This window comes from Vanellus vanellus (assembly GCF_965231255.1).
Source record: "Vanellus vanellus genome assembly, chromosome: Z".
Taxonomy (NCBI): domain Eukaryota; kingdom Metazoa; phylum Chordata; class Aves; order Charadriiformes; family Charadriidae; genus Vanellus; species Vanellus vanellus.
This window is the reverse complement of record NC_138908.1, coordinates 66,557,632-66,577,589: the sequence shown is the minus strand read 5'-3', so window position 1 is coordinate 66,577,589 and position 19,958 is coordinate 66,557,632. Positions and strand designations below refer to the sequence as shown.

At 37.8% G+C, this 19,958-nt stretch overlaps 1 protein-coding gene across 1 annotated transcript in view; it reads left to right on the top strand.

Moving 5' to 3' along the window:
• The window catches only part of NDUFAF2 (NADH:ubiquinone oxidoreductase complex assembly factor 2), a 72,690-nt gene that overhangs the window by 40,916 nt on the left and 11,816 nt on the right, over positions 1-19,958 (top strand). The window contains exons 2-3 of the mRNA XM_082497899.1: positions 7,761-7,850; positions 17,915-17,955. Coding sequence (XP_082354025.1) covers positions 7,761-7,850; positions 17,915-17,955 — 131 coding nt within the window. The remainder of the gene's footprint in view (positions 1-7,760; positions 7,851-17,914; positions 17,956-19,958) is intronic.

Genomic DNA, 19,958 nt, shown 5'->3' with positions numbered 1-19,958 from the left:
GCAGAGTACTAGACTGGGGATGTAGCAGTCTTCAAAAACATAGCATAGACATGCAACTAGGAGAGAGGAGGGATATGTGGGCATTTAAAAAACAGTAAAACCCAAAGCCTGTGGTGGTTTCATTTTTAACTTGTTATTCACATTTTAACTTTAGTAAATGCATTTTTAAACTGAGTTCTAGTTTTCTTCTTCTCTTTTCTCCCCCACTCCCATCCCACCCCGGTCCTTCCTGGATGATTGTGTAGGTTTTTTTCCAAAGTCTCTGGTCTATGCTGTGTCTTTACTATCGCTACTTTGACTGAGTAACTTTCATTTGAGCATTGCTATTATCTATATTACACGTTATGTTGCTGTAATTTTTTTTTTCTTCTGAAAGCTTAATTAGGCAATGGGTAATAGAAAATACATGTGTGTATATATGTATGTATATACATTCAGTATATCAGTGGCTGGATACATGCAATGAAGTGATTAAGCAAAAGTGTGATTAGTGTGGACTAATGACCCATCCAAGCATAGGCCTTTAGATTTAAAGGGGGAAAAAATATGCCATTTGTGTCAAACTGGAAAATTTTAACATGCATAAGTGTGTCAAACTGTGAAACAGAATCAAGTTGCAGTTCTGTACACTCTAGAGGTCTGACAGCTATTATAAAATGGATTGTCTTTTCAAAGGATTGAGGGATAAACTTGTTCTGCGTTAAATGAATTACGGAATATATCCGTCCAAAGAAACAAAGAAGCTAACAGTGTCAAAATCATTCTGGTTAGCAGTCAAAAGATACAAATTGGTATATGAAATCAGAATGAACCCAGATAGGCCTGGTTACCCTGCAATATTACTTGTGTTGGATTGGGTTAAATAGGGCAGGAATGAGATGTTGCCTGTTTGGAAGCCGCTGTTCTAAGTCTTTCTTATTTACTTTATGGAAAATAGGCAAAATTTCTTCATCTATCAGGATAAGGTGTTTAATTTCCTCGCAGTCATACATGACTACAGCAAGAATGATATTGAGCAGTTTTTCCTCTATGTATGCACGTTAATAATTTTCCTACACTAGAAATACTCAGAAAATAAAGTACGTGGCTCTTGTTTCAAGGAATAATGTATGGTCTTCCTTCTGGACATAGGTTTATTTGGGTTTTGTTTGGTTGCCATGTAGGTAGACATTGTGCGAGATCAATTCCTAGTTAGTAAATAGTTGGATAGTAAGTCTTGTTAGCAAAAGCTTTGTTGTTTAGCATATGCTTGTAAGAAGGGCAGAATCTAGATGGCATCAAGAGTCAGATTTGTTAAGGTGACATCCTGGATTAAAATTTGGGACAAAATCATCTAACCATACCATAAGCATGTGTTGGTCATGTTAATGACATAGAGCAAGAACTTCTCCAGAGGACCAACAGTCCATCTTAGAGAAGTTTTTGAAGATGATTTATGTACATGTCCCTTTCCCTGGGAAACTGACGGTAGATCCTATCAAGATGGGAATAATCCTTGTCAATGGAAATTTCAGACAAACAAAGTCTTTTGGGACAGCATCAGATATGCTGCTATTCAGTTCATACCCATTTCTGACCAAAGATAAGATGCTGGGACATGTTTCTGGCAAAGACAGAACTCTCTCCTCATCTAAATTCCACGTGAAAATTTGACACTTTCTCTGGTGACTTCATGAGAATTAAAACAAAAAAGCTTCCTCTCCTGAGAGAGACCCAGACCCATAAGTCTGATCTTACCGGTGTTCAAGCCACTTAGACTATAGGGTTTTTTTTTAAGGTACATTGATTAGAGACTGCAGTAAATGTACTTTATTTGGGCTGGTGTTACCCCTTGGGGCTGAATTCAGGAAGACTGTCAAACTCAGAGATAAGGTGAAAAAAATTATCAAGGCTCTGAATTTGCTGTGACTAGACTTTCTGGAATATAAGTAAACTTGCTTAAAACTGTCTTGGCTATCTTCAGCCTCTGTTGCAATGTGAGCCTACCCTTAATTTTTTTTTTTTACCATGTCAAATCCATTATTAGAGGGATACAAATAATATTTAATGAATTGTATTGCTAAAATCTGTTAAGCAAGTTAATTAAACATGGCAAACTTTCCAGTTTATTGGACATTAGTTATAAATGTTGTAGAAAATCGGTACAATTATTTTGGTACACAGTGTGGTATAGGAGGAACAGCAATTAATACAAAATAATGAGTATTACTTAAACAGTATGGCTATGACACTGGCATTGTCAGCTGGCATTTCTTTTGGGAAATGAAAAGGGACTGTGAAGCTTGTATTGTATGTGAGTCTTTTCCTTTGACAGTATGTGTTCCCAAAAATGGAAGTAATCAACCAGACTTCAAACCTGCAATAGAAATCTGAAGAAACTGATCTTGCAGCTTTTTGGGACTTGCTCATTCAGCACTTACTAAGTTTAATATTGCTTGATCCTGCATCACTGTAAAACTGGAAATCACTGATCCTGGTTCTTTGGAGGTTAATGGAAATCAGAACCATTGAACAAAGCAGCCAGTGGCCTTTACTTGCTGCTCTTAAAAGTTGAAATGAGTTTCTAATATGATTTTATAAAGCATAAAGAGTTTTACATTACTTCAGGTGTATGAATTATTGAAGAAAATGTAACTACATGCATATGTGATAGATGTTAGGTGCAAATATTAAACTTCTTGTATTTTATTTTAGATTAATATATTAATTTGTTGTATGAATAAATATAACGAACTATTAAAAGTTCTTGATTTGTCACTCAGCAAAAATTAATTAACTTCATAGAAGTCTATGTTTGAAAAAATAAAATTGGAACTCTTTGGGAGAAAAGTATTATCTTAAAATGCTGATGTCTTTCCTAAGGTGAAGCAGAAGTACTGGAATTCTGACCATGAGGTAGCATGAAAATGGTCACCAATGAACAAGGTTCCTTAGCTAAAAAAATCTATGCAAAGGAGGGATCTAGGCTTGCACCAATTAATGTTCACCTTTAAAAGGGTTGTGTTTTCCTTTCTTCACAGCAGACTTTTTTTACCTTCTCCTCCAGTAGAGATGAGAACTTCATATCTTGCTCTGAAGGTGATGGGCCACTCCTGCAGCCTATAGAGAGATAATCTGCTTTTTGTTGCCTCTGGAAGAAGTAGGCTTTTGTCTGCTTTGTGTGAAGAACTGCTAGTAGTTCAGTTGCTTTGCTAACTTAATTACTGCTTCATATTTTGCAAGAACTACAGATTTTGCTGAGTTGTCACCAGACAAGAGGAAAGAAATGGGGGATCCATTGTGTGAACTTTGTAAGATACTGCTGAAAAAGTTTTTGGAAACCTTTGTTTCCAGTAGGTAAAGTTTACGTTGTGTTACTGGTGATGAAATAGGGTACTGTTAGTAAATTAAGTACAATATAATCTCTTCAAACAACGTAGTTCTTCAGTAAATAGGTATGCTTTAAAAATGTTTGTTTCATCATAAAGTTTACAGTAGTGCTGTGCAACTGAAATTTAGTCCATTTGTCTTAAATTAACAAAGGCTGCCTATTCAGTCTGTGCATTTTTTTCTCTAAGTAATTAATAAAGTCTTTCTTCCATGGGCTCTTACCACACAGACAGTGCAAATCAGCAAGCCAAAAGAGTCCAGGTCCCGAGTTCTCAGGAACATCTGAGATTCCCAGCTTGAATGGGAATTGTGAATTGTTGCTTTAACATGGTAGCTTCATGCATGCACATGTGTGAGAGGGATCATCCTGCTTCCATCGGCTGACTGCAAAATATACTGATCTTTTATAGCTGGCACGGGCTCTTGCTTAGTTCAGGTACCAAAACCATCCAGTTCCCTGTTGATGGTGCCATTTCTCTTCTCACTGATCATGGGTGCCATAGTTTGTTCCAGGTGTACACATTAGACAAACTTGTTTGGTGGTTAACAGAGAAATTTGTTTCAAATAACAATTTTGTAAACAGTGAAAATCCATGTAAGGCTGCTGAAGATCCTTAAAATAGTACGTATACATTGTTTTAAGAAATTGATAAAGGAAGAATAATAATTTGGTTACAGAACAATATGAGTTTCAGATTATTCATCATTTAACTTTATTTTGATCTGGAAGGTTCTTCAGTGGGGTTTTTCTTAGTGCAAATATCAGATTTAGTGACCGATAGATTTAGTGACTGCAGTGGAAACAACTGGATGTTTTGTCTGTAGAAGAGGAACTCTTTCTTAGAAGAAACAGAAAACTATAATAGTAATTTCATAACATCTGTGCATGTCTACAGTTAACCATGTTTTTGTTATGGAAATATAACTTAGCTCTAGGCCTCATAGTCTATGGATAGGGTTGTATAAATTTAGAAAATAATCCATTAAGTCATTTGCTACTCCTTCACGTTTCACTTAACTGTTTTCCTTGCTGGTTTTGGTTACCCCTTTCTCATGCGGGCAGACTGCCTAACTTCTGTTAAACTCTTTTGTTTTCAGGCTTTTATACAAATTCACTTCAGTCACCACACATGGGCTTTCAGATAGACTAGGACAGAAAGGCTTAGAGAAAATATGTACAGTAAGAAAGTATATAAATCTACAATGTGTAAATACTGTAACACTTGCTGAAAGATCTGTCCATTACTTAGACTTCTTGTCTGTTTTGCTTGCTTGTAACTCCTGCAAAGTTGCAAATCTTGGCTACTTCGGTGTTTTGTTGTCATGGTTTCACTTTGGATGGAGTTGACTTTCTTATTAGCAGCTGGTGTAGTGCTGCGTTTTGGGTTTGAGATGGGAATACTGTTGATAGCGCACTAATGTTTTTGGCTGTTGCAAAGCAGTCAAGGCCTTTTCTGCTCCTCACCCCACCCCACCAGCGAGTTGGCTGGGAGTGCACAAAAAGTCGTGAGGAGACACAGCCATGACAGCTGACACCAACTGACCAAAGGGATATTCCATACCATGTGACATCATGTTCAGCGTATAAATCTGGGGAAGAAGGAGGAAGGGGGAATGTTTGGAGTTAGAGCGTTTTGTCTTCCCAAGTAACCGTTATGTGTGATGGAACCCTGCTTGACTGGAGATGGCTGAACAACTGCCTGCCAGTGGGAAGCCGTGAATGAATTCCTTGTTTTGCTTCGCTTGTGCACCCAGCTTTTACTTTACTTATTAAGCTGTCTTTATCTCAACCCACAGGTTTTCTCACTTTTACTCTTCTGACTCTCTGCCCCATCCTGCCATGGATGGAGTGAGTGAATGGCTGTGTGGCCCTAGTTGCTGGCGAGGGTTAAATCAAGACGTTTGTGTAAACGATGTTATATCCAAGTAATCTATGAGAGCATTCTGTACATCTGTTAAATTCTTTCTGAAGTAATCTGCTTTTTTTTTTTTAAGAGTTATTGGCTGATATTCTTTGGATATGTTGTGTTTTATGTAATCCTAACATGAAGTATTAATGTTTCTTCTGTGTTTCCAAGATCTAGTGGTCATGTGATAATGAGGTTAATTGGTTAATTTTAAAGTTAAAACTGTAAATAGTGGTTCTTACATTGCTATTTGTAATTGCTGCATATGTATACACTTACAAATGAAGTTTCTTGAGTTGCTGTAGCAGAGATCACAGTATTTATTTGAAAACCTAGGAATGAATTAAGCAATATAAAGCAAAACAGTCAATCTTTAGTATGAAAAAACACTTCTCTAAACTGTAAAAGGTTTTATTTACATCTAAAGAGGCCTCAGTGTGATCTTCGATAGAAAAGTCTATGTAAATTATTTGTCAGCAGTGATCTGCCAAAAGAAACCTAGAGGACAAGGCAAATCAGCCAGTTGAAGTTAATTAATGCTGTGTGTTCATCACAAATGCATAGAGGCTTAAAAGCCACCAGCACTACGGTGTGATGATTCTTCAAAATAACGCCTTTGGGAAATAATTTTCTGAGTTTGGGGCTACAGTGTGATTTGACTGTGGGATCTGGAGAATGAATTTTTTACATGTATCCCATGAAAACTTGCAGCAGAATAAAAAGTGGTGTATTTTTTTAAAAGTAGACTAGTTAAAAAAGTTTATTTGGAAATGCATAAAGGTATAACATCAATCACAAGTCATGGTAGCAGGTAGAAAAATACACTTGTTTGTTACTTTTGCTTATGCCAGTTTACTCAGACTGTTCTACCTGTGTAGGACTCAAAGTACGGAAAGTCTTTTTTTTTTAAAGGTGTTGTGTTAACAGTAAAATCTAGTGACTTTCAAACAATGGAGAATAGTGTTAATTCTGAGACTTATATAGGATCAAACCTAATTAGAGAGGTCTTCAGCTTTTCTGGAAATCTTCTATTTGGGAAGAAAGTATTTCTGTATTTTTGTTTTGCTTTGTAGATAAGGAGTTTGTAAAATGGAATTATCCATGGTGGTGTTCAAAGGAAATCATTTTAAAGCAAGTGTATGAAGTATAATATTTTCAGCATATAGGAATTGTGTACTTATAAAACAAATAAGTATGAGATATATATCTTTCAACACTGATTTAAAATATCTAATATTGGAAATGAAAGTATACTACACTATTATCTTTGCCAGATGGCATATCTGAAACAGTAAAAATGTTGCATTGCCTTAAAAGTAAAAATAAATATTATAAGGCTAGAGAAGGTACTTAGAAAAGAAATTACAGTTGCTATACAAATTCTTATTTTACTGCATTAAATACTTAATAATGAACAATAGTATGCAGTTTAGCTATTATTAACCAGAGATGGGTGAATTGTAACTCCTGACTACTATCAGTTTTAAAATAACTTAATTTGAAATACTTGTTGAAAGCATACTGAAGGAATGAACTGCATTAATCACATCATTATGAAAGAAAAGATTTTATGCAGATATTTGTGTTTCCTCAAAATGTCAATTTTTTCCCTGTTGGCCTCCTAGGAAAGGAAAAAGCTAGGAGAAAAAGCCTGGGGAATGTTGTTATTTTTTTTCCCTGTGAGAGATGGGAAACTTGCACATCTTTCCAGTATCTGCTAATATAAAAAGCAAATTAAAATACTGTTTCTCTGAACAGTAGCATTATGTCTGACAGTCAGTCTGCTGTGTGCTACATCACTGTTTGAATCTTAATTCTTCCTCTTTGGCAGTAGTAGAACGTGTGGGTGGGATGTAGATCCAGATTCTCCACACTGGCTGCCCTTTCAATATACTGAATGTTCCCTGTCAGAGAGCTACCTACTGGTTTTTGTTTTAAACATAGAAAATATTTAGTTTGCAAGCATATGTGAAATGGCTCACATGCACAGAGCAGTTGCCAGTGATTGGAGATGATGTGGTCTGACCACTTTGCAAAGCTAACGAGTGAACTTTCAGTGCTGGGTTTTGACTCAAGAACAGCATCAAGTTTCTGATGCCTCACCAGCAATGGTGTGGAAGATATCCAGGTGAAGGAAAAAACAGTTGATAGAAAACTGGTCAACAGTTCTTCAGAGAAGCATTCTCAAAGGGAGGGAGGGATACACTAAGGCGAATAACTTGGGTTGAAATATTTGTCATTAATAATCCAATTCAACTGTAGAACATGCAAGCTTTTGTTAAAGTTACTGAAACACATAGCATTTCAAATTGGCATCCATACGGTAATAATTTTCTGTGTATTTTAATCCTTCTTTTTTATCCTGTGGACATCATTGCGCTTGTGTGAACAAATACAGTTCTTTCAAAACAATAGCATAATCAGCAATTTGAGTATTATATAGAAATATATTTAATTGCCTTTTTTCTTTTTTCTTTCCTATAGGGCAGATTATACCAGAAAGAAGGTTTGTAGAAGCAATAAATCGTCAAGCATATCAGTATGAAATGGGTGACTTTCCAGCAGAATGGGAAGGTAAATCCTGAATATTTTGGTTTCATTTCAAGATAATTTTGACATTGAATGTAGATTCAGTATTTTTATTGGAAAGCCTCAGTATGTGAATGGGTTGTCTATTATCTTTCATTTTGAGTAATGCAGGCTTTTGTTTAACTGCATAGTTATTATGAATTGTTAAAGTAACCCCTTTACAAATAGGATAAATTCTGTTTAGGAATTTAGTACTTAATAAAAATGTAAATAAAGCCTGTACGATCATGACTTTCTCCTATTAAATGTGAAAACTTTTGTACCTGAGGGGGATCCGATAGAATAACCAAAACTAAAAGTGTTAAACTTCCTAATTATGCCTTCACTATAGTGTTATTTGTAGGTCAGTTGAATTATTGGTGGCACAGTGATGAGGCTTTTTTTTTTTTTATGGTGGTATTTGGTTTCCTATATTCTTCCTCACACATAGGGAGTTGGAGAACCTGGTAATAATTAACCATTTTTTCCCACTGTTACTGATGAAAATTTTGTCTGAAAATTTGGGACATACAAAGAAATTCAGGAAGGTTAGATAAGTTTCTTGGGATTAGCTGAGCAGCCCTTGGAGAAAGAGAGAAAGCAGAGAGGGAGTGTATGTTGCTCCTTGAGGCTGTAGGAGCTCGAGCCAAGTGTGGCTTTAAATCCAGGACTCTAGCATAAGCAAGGAACCCCTGAAATAGTAGATAAGAGTCTACCTGTCATTTAGCATGCTTTTTGGGGAGAATAACATCTAGGCATCTCCCAGAAGTTGGTGGGTTTAAATCAAACAAACTTAAATTTTAAGCAGTGTGTAGTTAAACTGTGGAATTCCCTGTCATTGAATATTCTGCTTGCTGGAAGTTTGCATGAGTTCAAAAAGTGATTAAAAGAATTTGTGGAAGAAAAGTCCTTTTCATACACAGATATTACTGTGGTATAATTTGTCAGTGCGCTCCAAATTAATGGAGGCCACAGAGTGTTTTGAGGAAATATCACAATACATTTGCTTTACCTCACTCTCTTTCCTTTGTACTTACTGTTAGCCCCTGAGGGAGATGATACTGAGGTAAGAAAAAACTGGTCTCGTTATATCCCTTTGTGGAGTCAGTAGAGAAATATCCAATATCCTCATCTTGCATTTTCACAGAATCACAGAATTTTCAGAGTTGGAAGGGACCTCTAGAGATCACCTAGTCCAACTCCCCTGCTAAAGCAGGATTGCCCAGAGCACATTACTCAGGACTGCATCCAGGCGGGGCTTGAAAATCTCCAGGGAAGGGGACTCCACAACCTCCCTGGGCAGCCTGTGCCAGTGCTCTGTCACCCTCACCGTAAAGAACTGTTTCCGTGTATTTGAACGGAACTTCCTGTGTTCTAACTTGTGCCCGTTGTCCCTCGTCCTGTCACTGGGAACCATTGAAAAGAGCCTGGCTCCATCCTCCTTCAGCCCACCCTTTAGATACTTGTACGCCATAATAAGGTCTCCCCTCAGCCTTCTCTTCTCCAGGCTAAAGAGTCCCAGCTCTCTCAGCCTTTCCTCATAAGGCAGATGCTCCAATCCCTTAATCATCTTAGTTGCTCTTCGCTGGACTCGCTCCAGTAGTTCCCTGTCCCTCTTGAACTGGGGAGCCCAAAACTGGACACAGTATTCCATTTTATCATTGTCATTACACTGGTTCCTATGACTTTTTTTTTTGTGATCAACTAAGGCTAGTATTAACAGTTAAATGCTTCTCAAAGATGTTTCAGCCCTATTAGCAGCATTTACCAACTGTGGCAAAACCACAGTATCAACAGCTTCTGTCTTCTACTGCCACAGTACCCACAGTTGGCTGGCAAGTCTTAATCTAGATGCTTTTGGTTCTTTATCAGTCCAGGATAGCCATCTTCTGAAGGACAGCAGCAGCCTGGTAGGCTTACCCATTCAAGCACCAGATGTAAGGGCATCTACCTAATCCAACTTGCTGAAGGTCTGCTTCCTCATCTAAAAGTTCTCCAACCACTGCTGGTCATCTTAGGTCTGTGTCATGCAGTCGACTGTCATGTAACCATTCTGCACCACAAAAACTGTGAAGCATACCTGAAGCCTCATGTAACTCTGCTCTGCTGTGAATGAAATCTCATCCAAGACCTGCTGCTACCTTTTGAGTGTTGAAAATTGCAGTCCAATAGTCTCTACCTGCACTTGGCTGGAATTAACAGAAAACAAAATGGACAGTCAGACTGTCACGGATGAGTTTGGGCTAATCACCCTTTCACAAAGGGTCTTAGACTGGTTCAAGCAAATTGCTATATGAACCTGTTCCTTATTAGGACTGCTGGAATTAGTGTAGCACTAATAAGCCTGCACTATATTTTGCTTCAGAAACCTTAGTGCAAATCCATGTGACTTGATAGTACATGGCAGGGTACAGCTGTTTGGAACGTTGCTTTTAGCAAGCTTTTTTGCTTTTTTAGCAAACCTTGGAGTTAAGGGTTAGGTACCCTGTGGTATGGACCTGTCTAAAAAGATGCAGACCTGAGAAGTGCTTTTGCAAGTCAAAGCATCTTATTAAGGTTTGTTTTAAAGAAGAAAAGACAGTTGTCCAGTCCCATTTTATGAGCTGCATCTACACTTTTAATGCTTAACTTCCTCATCTTTGTAACTGTGGTTTTTTTTCATTGTGATTTTGTCAACACTAAATGGAAAGAATTCACAGAGAAAAGGAGAATTTACAGTTTGCAGATAGGTAACAGTCTTTTCCTTTTAAGTACTGAATTTCTCTAGAAACAGAAAGAAAAGATACATGCATCTTTTCCCCTGTGTATTCCTTAAGCAGAATGGGTGTGTAGTGCATGCTTCTGACAGGTAAAGTGTGGGAATTCCACAAAAGTCTAACCTGTATTTTTTTGTCCAATGCCAATTTAAGCATTACTCACAGTTTCGTGGAAGTATAACTTTAAAAAGCCAAAACTGGTACTTCTTCTGTGGGTATAGAGACTGTTCAAAGAACTAATGTGCCTCTGCTATATACTGGGGTGTGAATTAGGGATATGGGATGCTCTGAAGTTCAGTTCATCACTACTTCTTTTCTGCCTCCTGTAAAATGAAAAATTCTTAATGAGTAAGAAATGGGAAAGAATGGAAACAGTACAGTTCAAATAATACTATAGAAGCCAGTTATCAGAGTGGGAACAGTTAAATACAAGGTTTTTAGGCACACTTTGCTGAAAGGCTCGTTACAATTGTGTGGATTTTTAGCATTCTAAATCCTCTCTACTTTCATCTCCAGTGGCCTTCTCTCCAAATGCACTTTGACATCTGCAGCCTCTCTGCTTCAGTTCTGGCGGTTCAGCATTAGCTGTCTCCTTTCCTAGCTTTCTCGGTCTTTTTACTTTGAGGACTGTGCTAAAGTTTCTGTTGTCTTATTTCTTCTACTTTTTCTTGGGATCTGCAGAGAGCTGCTTTCAGCTGTGCTGTCTTTGTTCTGCGAGGACTAATTTTTTTTACAGAATGGGATTCGAAGAGACCTTTGAAGATCATCTAGTCCAACCCCCCTGACAAAGCAGGTTCACCTAGAGCAAGTTGGACAGGAATGCATCCAGGTGGGTTTTGAATATCTCTAGAGAAGGAGACTCCACAACCTCTCTGGGCAGCTTGTTCCAGTGATGTGTCACCCCCAAAGTAAAGAAGTTTTTCCTCATGTTGAGATGGTATTTCCTGTATTCCAGTTTGTGCCTGTTGCCCCTTGTTCTTTCACTGGGCATGACTGAAAAGAGTCAGGCCCCATCCTCTTGGCACCTGCCCTTTAGATATTTATAAGCATTGATAAGGTCTCCTCTGTCTTCTCCAGGCTAAACAGACCCAGGTCTCTCAGCTTTTCCTCATAAGAGAAATGCTCCATTCCCTTGATCATCTTTGTAGCCTTCTGCTGGACTCTTTCCAGGCTGACTGGCCTGTAGTTTCCCAGGTCCTCCTTCTTGCTGTTTTTTCAGACTGGTGTGACATTGGTTTTCCTCCAGTCCAAAGGCACCTCTTCTGTTCTCCATGTCCTTTCAAAGATGATGGAGAGCGGCTTCAAAATAACATCTGCCAACTCCCTCAGCACTCATGGCTGCATTCCATCAGGGCCCATGGATTTGTAGGTGTCAAGTTTGCCTAAATGATCTCTAACCGGATCCTCCTCAACCAAGGGAGAGTCTTGCTTTCTCCAGGGTTTCTCTCTTACCTCCAGATTCTGGGATTCAGTAACTCTGCCTTCTCTGCATCCTCTGTCACCAGGGCACCTACCTCATCCAACAGCGAGCCCACATTTTCCATAGTCTTCCTTTTACAACTAGTGTACTTGAAGAAGCCCTTCATACTGTCCTTGACATTCCTTGCCAGGTTTAATTCCAAGTGCATCCCTGCATACTCGGACAACTCTTTGCTTGTGGATTATCTTTAATGGCCACCTGATTTAAAAGCAGTCCTCACAGCACCCTTTCCCTCCCTTGTTTCTATACATTACCCTGTGCTGATTAGAAAAGAAACCTCTTGTGACCCCCCCCACCCTTGGAAGTGTTCAAGACACAACTGGATGGGGCTTTGAGCAACCTGGCCTAATGGGAGGTGTCCCTGCCCATGGCAGGCAGGTAGGAACTATGTGATCTTTAAGGTCCCTTCCAACCAGAACCATTCTATGATTCTGTGATTCTATGACCAAAATGAATAAAAGTACTGTCCTTGGAAATGCTTAAGGGCATGAGTTGTCTGAGAAGAACTTGCACAAAACCAGGGACAAGGGGTTGTTTAAGGAGTGGGAACAGGCTGTGGTGAAATTCAAAGAGGGCTGAATTAAATCTCATTGTGTATCTAAGACATTCAGCCTGGACAGCTGGTAAACTAAGGGGCTGATTTTGATGCTGTGTTTATCAAGTTATAAACATGTAATAAGGTAACCGAGACCAAGTAGAAAGCTATAAAGCAAGTAGATAAACTAATCATCCAGATAACAGACTCAGTCTGTGCAAGCTGTTTCTCAGACTCTGGAGAGGATGTTTGTGTATTAGTCCTGAGAGTTTACTGAATGCAGGGCTGCGGGCTTACTCCTGAAGGGTTCGCCTGTAGTTTTTCACCTGAAGATGTTAATTTTAAGTGCTCCAACAGGATTAAATTTCCTAAGTTCTCAGGCCTGTGAATTTTAGAAAAGTTCTGAATGTCCATTAAGGCTTTTGTAAAACTGAAACATGCGTAATATTTGTATCTTCAGTCTTAGTGTTAGCTATTTGTACACAGAAAATTAAGCTGATTTTCATTTTACAAATCCAAAAGTGTGTTTCCTTTTGTACTGTGGTTTTGAATTTAGAATGTAATCCATACGCATAATCCAAATATCACCTGGTTTTGTTTAGGTGAAGCTTCTTATATTTTATTACAAAGTAGGAGTGCATACTTTTCTTTTCCCCGTGCAATAGGGATGCACACAACAGTTAACCTTTCTGTAATGCTAGTTCTGAATGTTCTCCTACTGTAGAATGTGTAATATACCTCCTCGGGGCATGTCAATAGTCCTCCTGAGAGGACATCAGTAATTTTGCATACCTGTAGACATTGATGAGATTGCATGCTTCATGCAGCATTTTATTGCTTGTCTACGCTGAGTATTTTTATTTTTTTTTCCTGGTAACATTTAGTGATTAATGGGAGTCTTAATTGCACGCTCACTTTTACGCTCATTACAGTGTGTTATGTGCCAGTAGGAGTCTTAAAGTTCAATGAAAATCTCATGCATACTAATAAGAACGCAAATGAGCGCTGATGAAAGAATGCAAGGGTCTCAAGGTAAGAAATGTCCAGCTGTCTTGCAAAATTCCTTTTAGACAAAAGTAGCATTACAGTGAGTACAGAATGCAGGAAGTGCCATCCAGATAACATTAGAAGCAGCAGCATAATTAATTTGAAATGGAGGCAGTGATTCATTTTGCCAAAGCTTTGTGGGGCAGGGAAGCATGTCTTGGTTGCACTCAGTACATACATGTTACCTTCTCTACTTCACCAGGTTTAACATATCTCGGCTGACAATGGTGAGGGCATTTTGTTTTATTGGCGTAAGGAAAGGGGTGTGTTCACGTGGAAATCTTTTCCAGCTATAACTGACACTTTTTAATTAAGTATGTGCATGTGTGCATATGGTGTTCAAATAACATGTAATAAAGCACCTACCTGCCTTGTTGTCATCAACAAATATTTAACTGTGGGATAAATCTGTTCAGTGATTTAAACCTGCATCGATTAAAAGTGTAATGAAGACCGCAAAGAAAGGTGGGAGAGCTTTTCCATTACTAAATTGTATACACTGAATGTATTTTTCAACAAGAATGCAAAGCGTCTTAATTTCAAGATATTGTTTGCTTTAAAATCAGTACTAACTCAGTAGTAAATCACTAATCATACTTTTGTATGCAGTCATTCTTCTTTTAATTGTTACCATGAATTTCTCTTATGCCTGAGTTATGAGGTGTTGCTGGTTTTTTGAACCTTGTGTTGGATGCTCAAAATATTGTTGATAGCTTAAAAAAACTTGAAAGGCTTTTTAAATTTTCTGTCTGAAAAAAGAACCACCTGAAAACTGGTGGGGATTAAATATATTGGAGTCCTCCCATTCTTCTTCCCAAAGACTGAGCAGTGGTCAGGTGAGTTATTAGGATAATGTGTTGGTTTTGAAATACTGATAAAACTGTTAGATGCTAAAGTATAATATACTGAAATAAACTTAGGTCTGATGATCTTTTATTAGCTTTTAATCTTGTAATGTATCTTGAGCTGTACTTTATGTAGAATATTTCAGAAATGGATTTACATAAAGGTAATATTATATATTAAAGCTAACTAACTTCATCTTCTGGCTATAAAGAGATTTTGGTAAATTTTGTTACTATGTTTATCCCTCAGCTACATAGCAGTGACGTGATCTTTCATTAAATAATGATTTCCTAATGCAGCTTGTTAGGGATGTTAAAATGAGTTTACCTGTAGTAATTTGGAAAATGATATCCTATCTTTGTGTTAGCAAGTTTTATTTAGCGTTAAACTGAAAAAGATTTGTAGTCCTGACATTTATTAGAAAGAAGGAAGGTTGATAGCTCCTATAAAACCATGCATTCAAATGCTTGTTATAGCTGGAAAGAAAAATAGCACAGTATTATAACTGTGTGCATTATTTATGTATGTAAGTAGATACAGTCTGATAATGGAATGTTTCATATGAGACATCTTCCCAAATTAAGGATTGTTTTGTTGCTTTTGAGTGTTGGTACTAATTGAGATCTACTAATGAATGAAAATGTGTTGTGTAACGCTCCTTGCTTCACCGCTCCTGTTCACAGGAGATGTGTCATTGTGTTGCCCTTCACTGTTCTATCTGTGGCTTGTTAAACTGAGGCAGATAATTAAATGATAAAATCTTTTGATAGAAGTATTCCATTCATCTGAAAATCATTAATCAAATAACTGCCTAAAAATCCCATCTGCTATTGAAAGAAAATCTATTGTAATGGTAGCCAGAAGTTTCTAACTGCACTTAATTTTGTAGGATTTGAAATTTTCAGACTTTTTCTCTGAGAGTCACTAATTGTAATTGGTTGAAGTTAAAATGCAGCTGGTGTTTTAAGGAAATACTGGCAATTTCAAAAAAACATGAAGCAATTTTTAGGTGCTGAAAGCTGTGGAGTTGAAACCGGTGGTAGTATACTTCCATGTGACAGAAGCAAGACCTGGCAAGGCAGAAAGATGATACTTTGTTGAAAGTAATCCCTTTAAATTTTGATGGTTTGAAACTTAATTTTTTCCAAAATATTTTAAACTGCTAGTTTTCCTTTTTTTCTTCAGGCTTATCTTTTATTGGTTAATGTCCAGTATACATACTTCACTATACCTGATGTCTGTACCCTTTTCTTGCTTTTCTGGATGATGTTGAAACTGTTGCTAGGTATCGACAAAGATGACTTCTGTCAGGAGGAAAGGCTTATGTGCTATGATTTTCTCTAATAGCATCACTGGTCCTTTTACCAAGAGTGACTGCAAGGCTGCCAGTCTCAGTCGTGCCAGTCTCAGTCGTGCCAGTTTTGTCTCTGGTCTTACCAGATATTGCATTTGGAAATTCGCATAAAACTTACGTGTTTGAAAGTGCTACAGGTACACGCAAACTGTTTTCTAGTTCTATAGATGTAGTAGAAAGTCATTTAGTTGTATTTTGGATTATCTTAATTGGCTGTTTTTCTTTCCACTAACATGAAACTTGCAGAAAGGGTGATGTTGACTGTTCAGTCCTCAGTCACTTTTCCACAATGGCAAATTTAGATCTAACCTTTGTTAGGACCAAAAGACCTCTGAGGAGAGCTGGCAGGGACTGCTTTTAAGAAAGGATGTTTCAGAATGGTATTTAGAAGTCCCATCTTTTGAAACTGTCATCCGATAAACAAGAACCAAAAGCAATACCTTGCTTCGTATCGTTACAGGTGTTTTACCATTAACCTTGAGTCAAGGCTGTTGGCCTTGCCATCATGGCTAAATTCCAAGCTATGTAATGCCATTTTGTCTCCCTTAATTCCATTCTTGTATTAATTGGAAGCTATTCATCCTAAAACCAGTTTCATAACATTGCTGAAGCAGAGTGGTGTTAGTGTTTCACCCTATGTGTAATTGCATGTGTAGTAGTGAGGTGACAGTCTGACTCTGCATCTTTTAGTGTTTTGGACTTGCTGTTTGACTCATTCCCTAGTTCCCCTCAAAATACAACACAGATGATATTAGAAAATTAAAATTTGGAATAGTTCCTTCTTAAAGCATTTCTGAAACTTTATAGACGAGGTCAGACCAGGAGTTTGGGTGACAATGAAAATGTGATTTTTACTCTAATTTTCAAGCACAATAGCAGGAGTCTTGATTATCCAAAAAAACATACAAAAGAACATTTTGCCATGTCTCGGCACTTGGAACTTGATTTCCTTGTGTTTGTCCTTCTGTTCGTTAGTAGCCACTTGCATTCTGCTACGCATTCATTTGAAAATTATGAGCAGAAAAAACAAGCATCTACAAAATATACAACCCAGTACCTACCAATTGTGTGCATTGAACAGGCCTGAAAAAATGCTACAGTAGTGATACTTTTTATTAAAGAGTGATGTTTATCGCCTTGTCCACAGTCAGGCAATTTGTTTGTCTATATAATGCCTGTAATACTTGGAGCTATCTCTTATAATTTATCGAATTTGTGAAGCAATACCCGACGCAGTGCCGTTTCTCTGTCTGCAGTGGGGTCCCTTTGGCACTTGTGCTGCCTTCAGTTGGTCCCACGTTAAGCATCGGGGTGTGCAGTGGGAGTGGGCATAAGTCTGTTGATCTTGGTTCATCATGGAAAACCTGAGCCACAGGACACTTGTTGTCGCCACTGCTTTCATTTCTCTGGTGTCTTTTGCAGCATGAAATGACTAAGAGATGGAGGGATCCTTCCCGTGGTTGCTGCGCCTCCCCCTCGATGCAGTGGGTAGCCCCACGCAGCCATAGGTCACAGTGCAGTCAGGGCTCTGCAGCCCCTCAGTCAGGTTTGGGCTGTATCTTGCTGTAAAGGAAGGTGGCACTAACATAAATAGGTTTTCGGCTTTAACAATGCCTGAGGCGTATGCAGGAATCCTTTTTCTCCAGAATGGTCTATGGCTTTTCATACTTTTCAGCAGTCATCTTGTCATTTGCTCAGGGTGAAGCTCAGCTCTGTATAGCTAGCTCAACAGCAGGCCTGGGCTGTGAGCCCTGCTTTTTAAGCCCTTTTTTTGGCAGCCAGGGTGGTATGCAAACTCTTCCCAAACTGTCCTCGCAGAGGTGCCATTTTTTTTTTTTCTCTTCCCCCTTCCTTCTGTGAAGACTTAAGAGTGTTGACATGGGAAATAACATCTTGAGTCTTTGTATTTTGCGAAATAATACAAGTTGTGGCAAATTCTATTGTAATTTTTTATATAAACATTTGCGTTCTGTTACAAATTAATCATATTTTTGAGTTTAATACTGTCTGTGATCTTTGAAATAATCCATTTGATTTTTATTTCTTTTGCAGCATGGATAAGAAAAAAAAGAAAGGATCCACCCACCATTGAGGTGAGAGAGATGAAGTGTCTTTAAATTTACAATTGTTGTAATTAAACTACAATAATTAATTTATAGTGGACTCATCTGTCTAGTAATTTGTCAGTTTTGGGGGGAAAATTTAATATGTTGCTTGCCTAATTCATGAAATTGTACACAGACTAGGTATCTAACACTTAGGAAAAAGGGAAACAAATGGAAATATAAACTCCAATGTTCTTTAGTTGTTACTTTTATCTATATGAATTCTTTAAGATGATCTACGTAGATTCTTTAAGATGATCATGGCCGTACATGAGTTTCCTTATTGAAATGAATTCTGAAATTACTGCTATGAACTTTTAAAATAGGTCGTCTATGTATTAATGCAAGTTTTTTTTCATGGTAGTTGACATTAAAATGCAGGTTTCAAATTCAGTTGTCAGTGGATTCATCAGTACAGGAAAACAAATTGCACTAACATTTTACAGTGTTAACGACATGGGGGAGTTGCACCCATTACTTTTTCCGTAAGTCATTTTCTGTAAGTCATTTCTAATGAAATGAAGCAGGGAAATGTCCCTCAGTCTTTCATGCTGTTGAGTTCGTAAAGAGTGGAATGAGTTTGACTGTTGATCTGTATATACAGATCTGTATATACAGATGCACACATGTGTGCTCCTTGCCCTGGATTTGTATGACAAGTTGAGAAGCACCAGCTAGGGATGAGTGAGTAGTAGCAGGAGTAACTGTCAAATCCATTGAAGCTATGTTGGCATGCTGTGGCCAAAGGTTTGGTCACGGAGATCTTCTGGAATATACTGGTTTGTGAAAAGTTGTCCTGCCTGCCTCTGTGTTAGGATGACCTGGGCAAGCTTTTCAGCTGATGTTTACAACCCATAATTCATTGAAATGAGCTCCCACACAACTTAGAGCTCTTCATCTCGTTCTCTCTGCCTCTGTTTCACACTTGTCACTGAGGTTGTAGACATAAGGGCTATAATACAGCCATGAATGGAAGAAGTTGAAGTTAAATTTATCCTCAAAGCTTTTTACAACTTAAAGCAAATTAACACACTTTTCTTTGCATTAACATTTGGGGAAGTATTACGTGTGATTTTTTTTTTTTTTTAATTTTTTCATTTTTTTTCTCCTCCTCCTTGTCCTAGTTACTAGTCCATAAGCGATACTACAGCAGTTGTTCTGTCTAAGCTTGGACTGATGTCCTTTTAAGTAGCTCTGGCTCATTCTAACTGTATACCTACAACTTTTATTGGTGAAATTACTACCTCATGTGATACTTGAAGATGGGGAGTATTGCATAACTTTTGTCCTATTGTTCCCATGAGCCAGACTGCCGTGATAATTGGGCTAAGATAAACCTTCTCCAGAGAACACAGGCGACTTTGTTTGGAATTGGTGTAGTAAAGCTCCTCCTGCCATGGGAGATGTTGATTCTGTTTCAAAATAGGGAGCAAGGAGTCTCCACAGGTGAGAGAACTCTGAATCAATAGTGTTCTAAATATTTTACCTTCCAGAAAAAGCAATTTATGGAGAATGAAATATTATTGTGAGTAATGGTGCATTCAGAGTTACAGGACTGCTTATACCTTCAGTTTGACCAGGTAGTAGGTCTGAAAAATAATTTAGCAGCTAGGTACTTTACCTGCAGGGCTGTGCGTTGACCTTGTCAGACCAGTAGTTATATACCAGAAATCTGAAAAGTAGCTATTTTTTCTTTCAAGTAATCTCTATATTGTTTTTTTCCTATATAAGAAAAGGTAGTTCAAATATATGTATGTTAAAGATTCTTGCTGGTGTTTTGAAAGTAATGCTGCAGTCACATTTTAAATACGTGGTAATAAAGCTTAATTTTTTTTTCTGTATAGAGTGGTATGTATGATCTACTCTCCTGATTTGAAACTGTTATAGCACAAACTCTTATACCACAGTATAATTATAAATATAATTATACTAGTGAAGTACATATAGAGTACTGTTTGGTCCCTATTTGAAGGACTGATTTGCCTATAGCG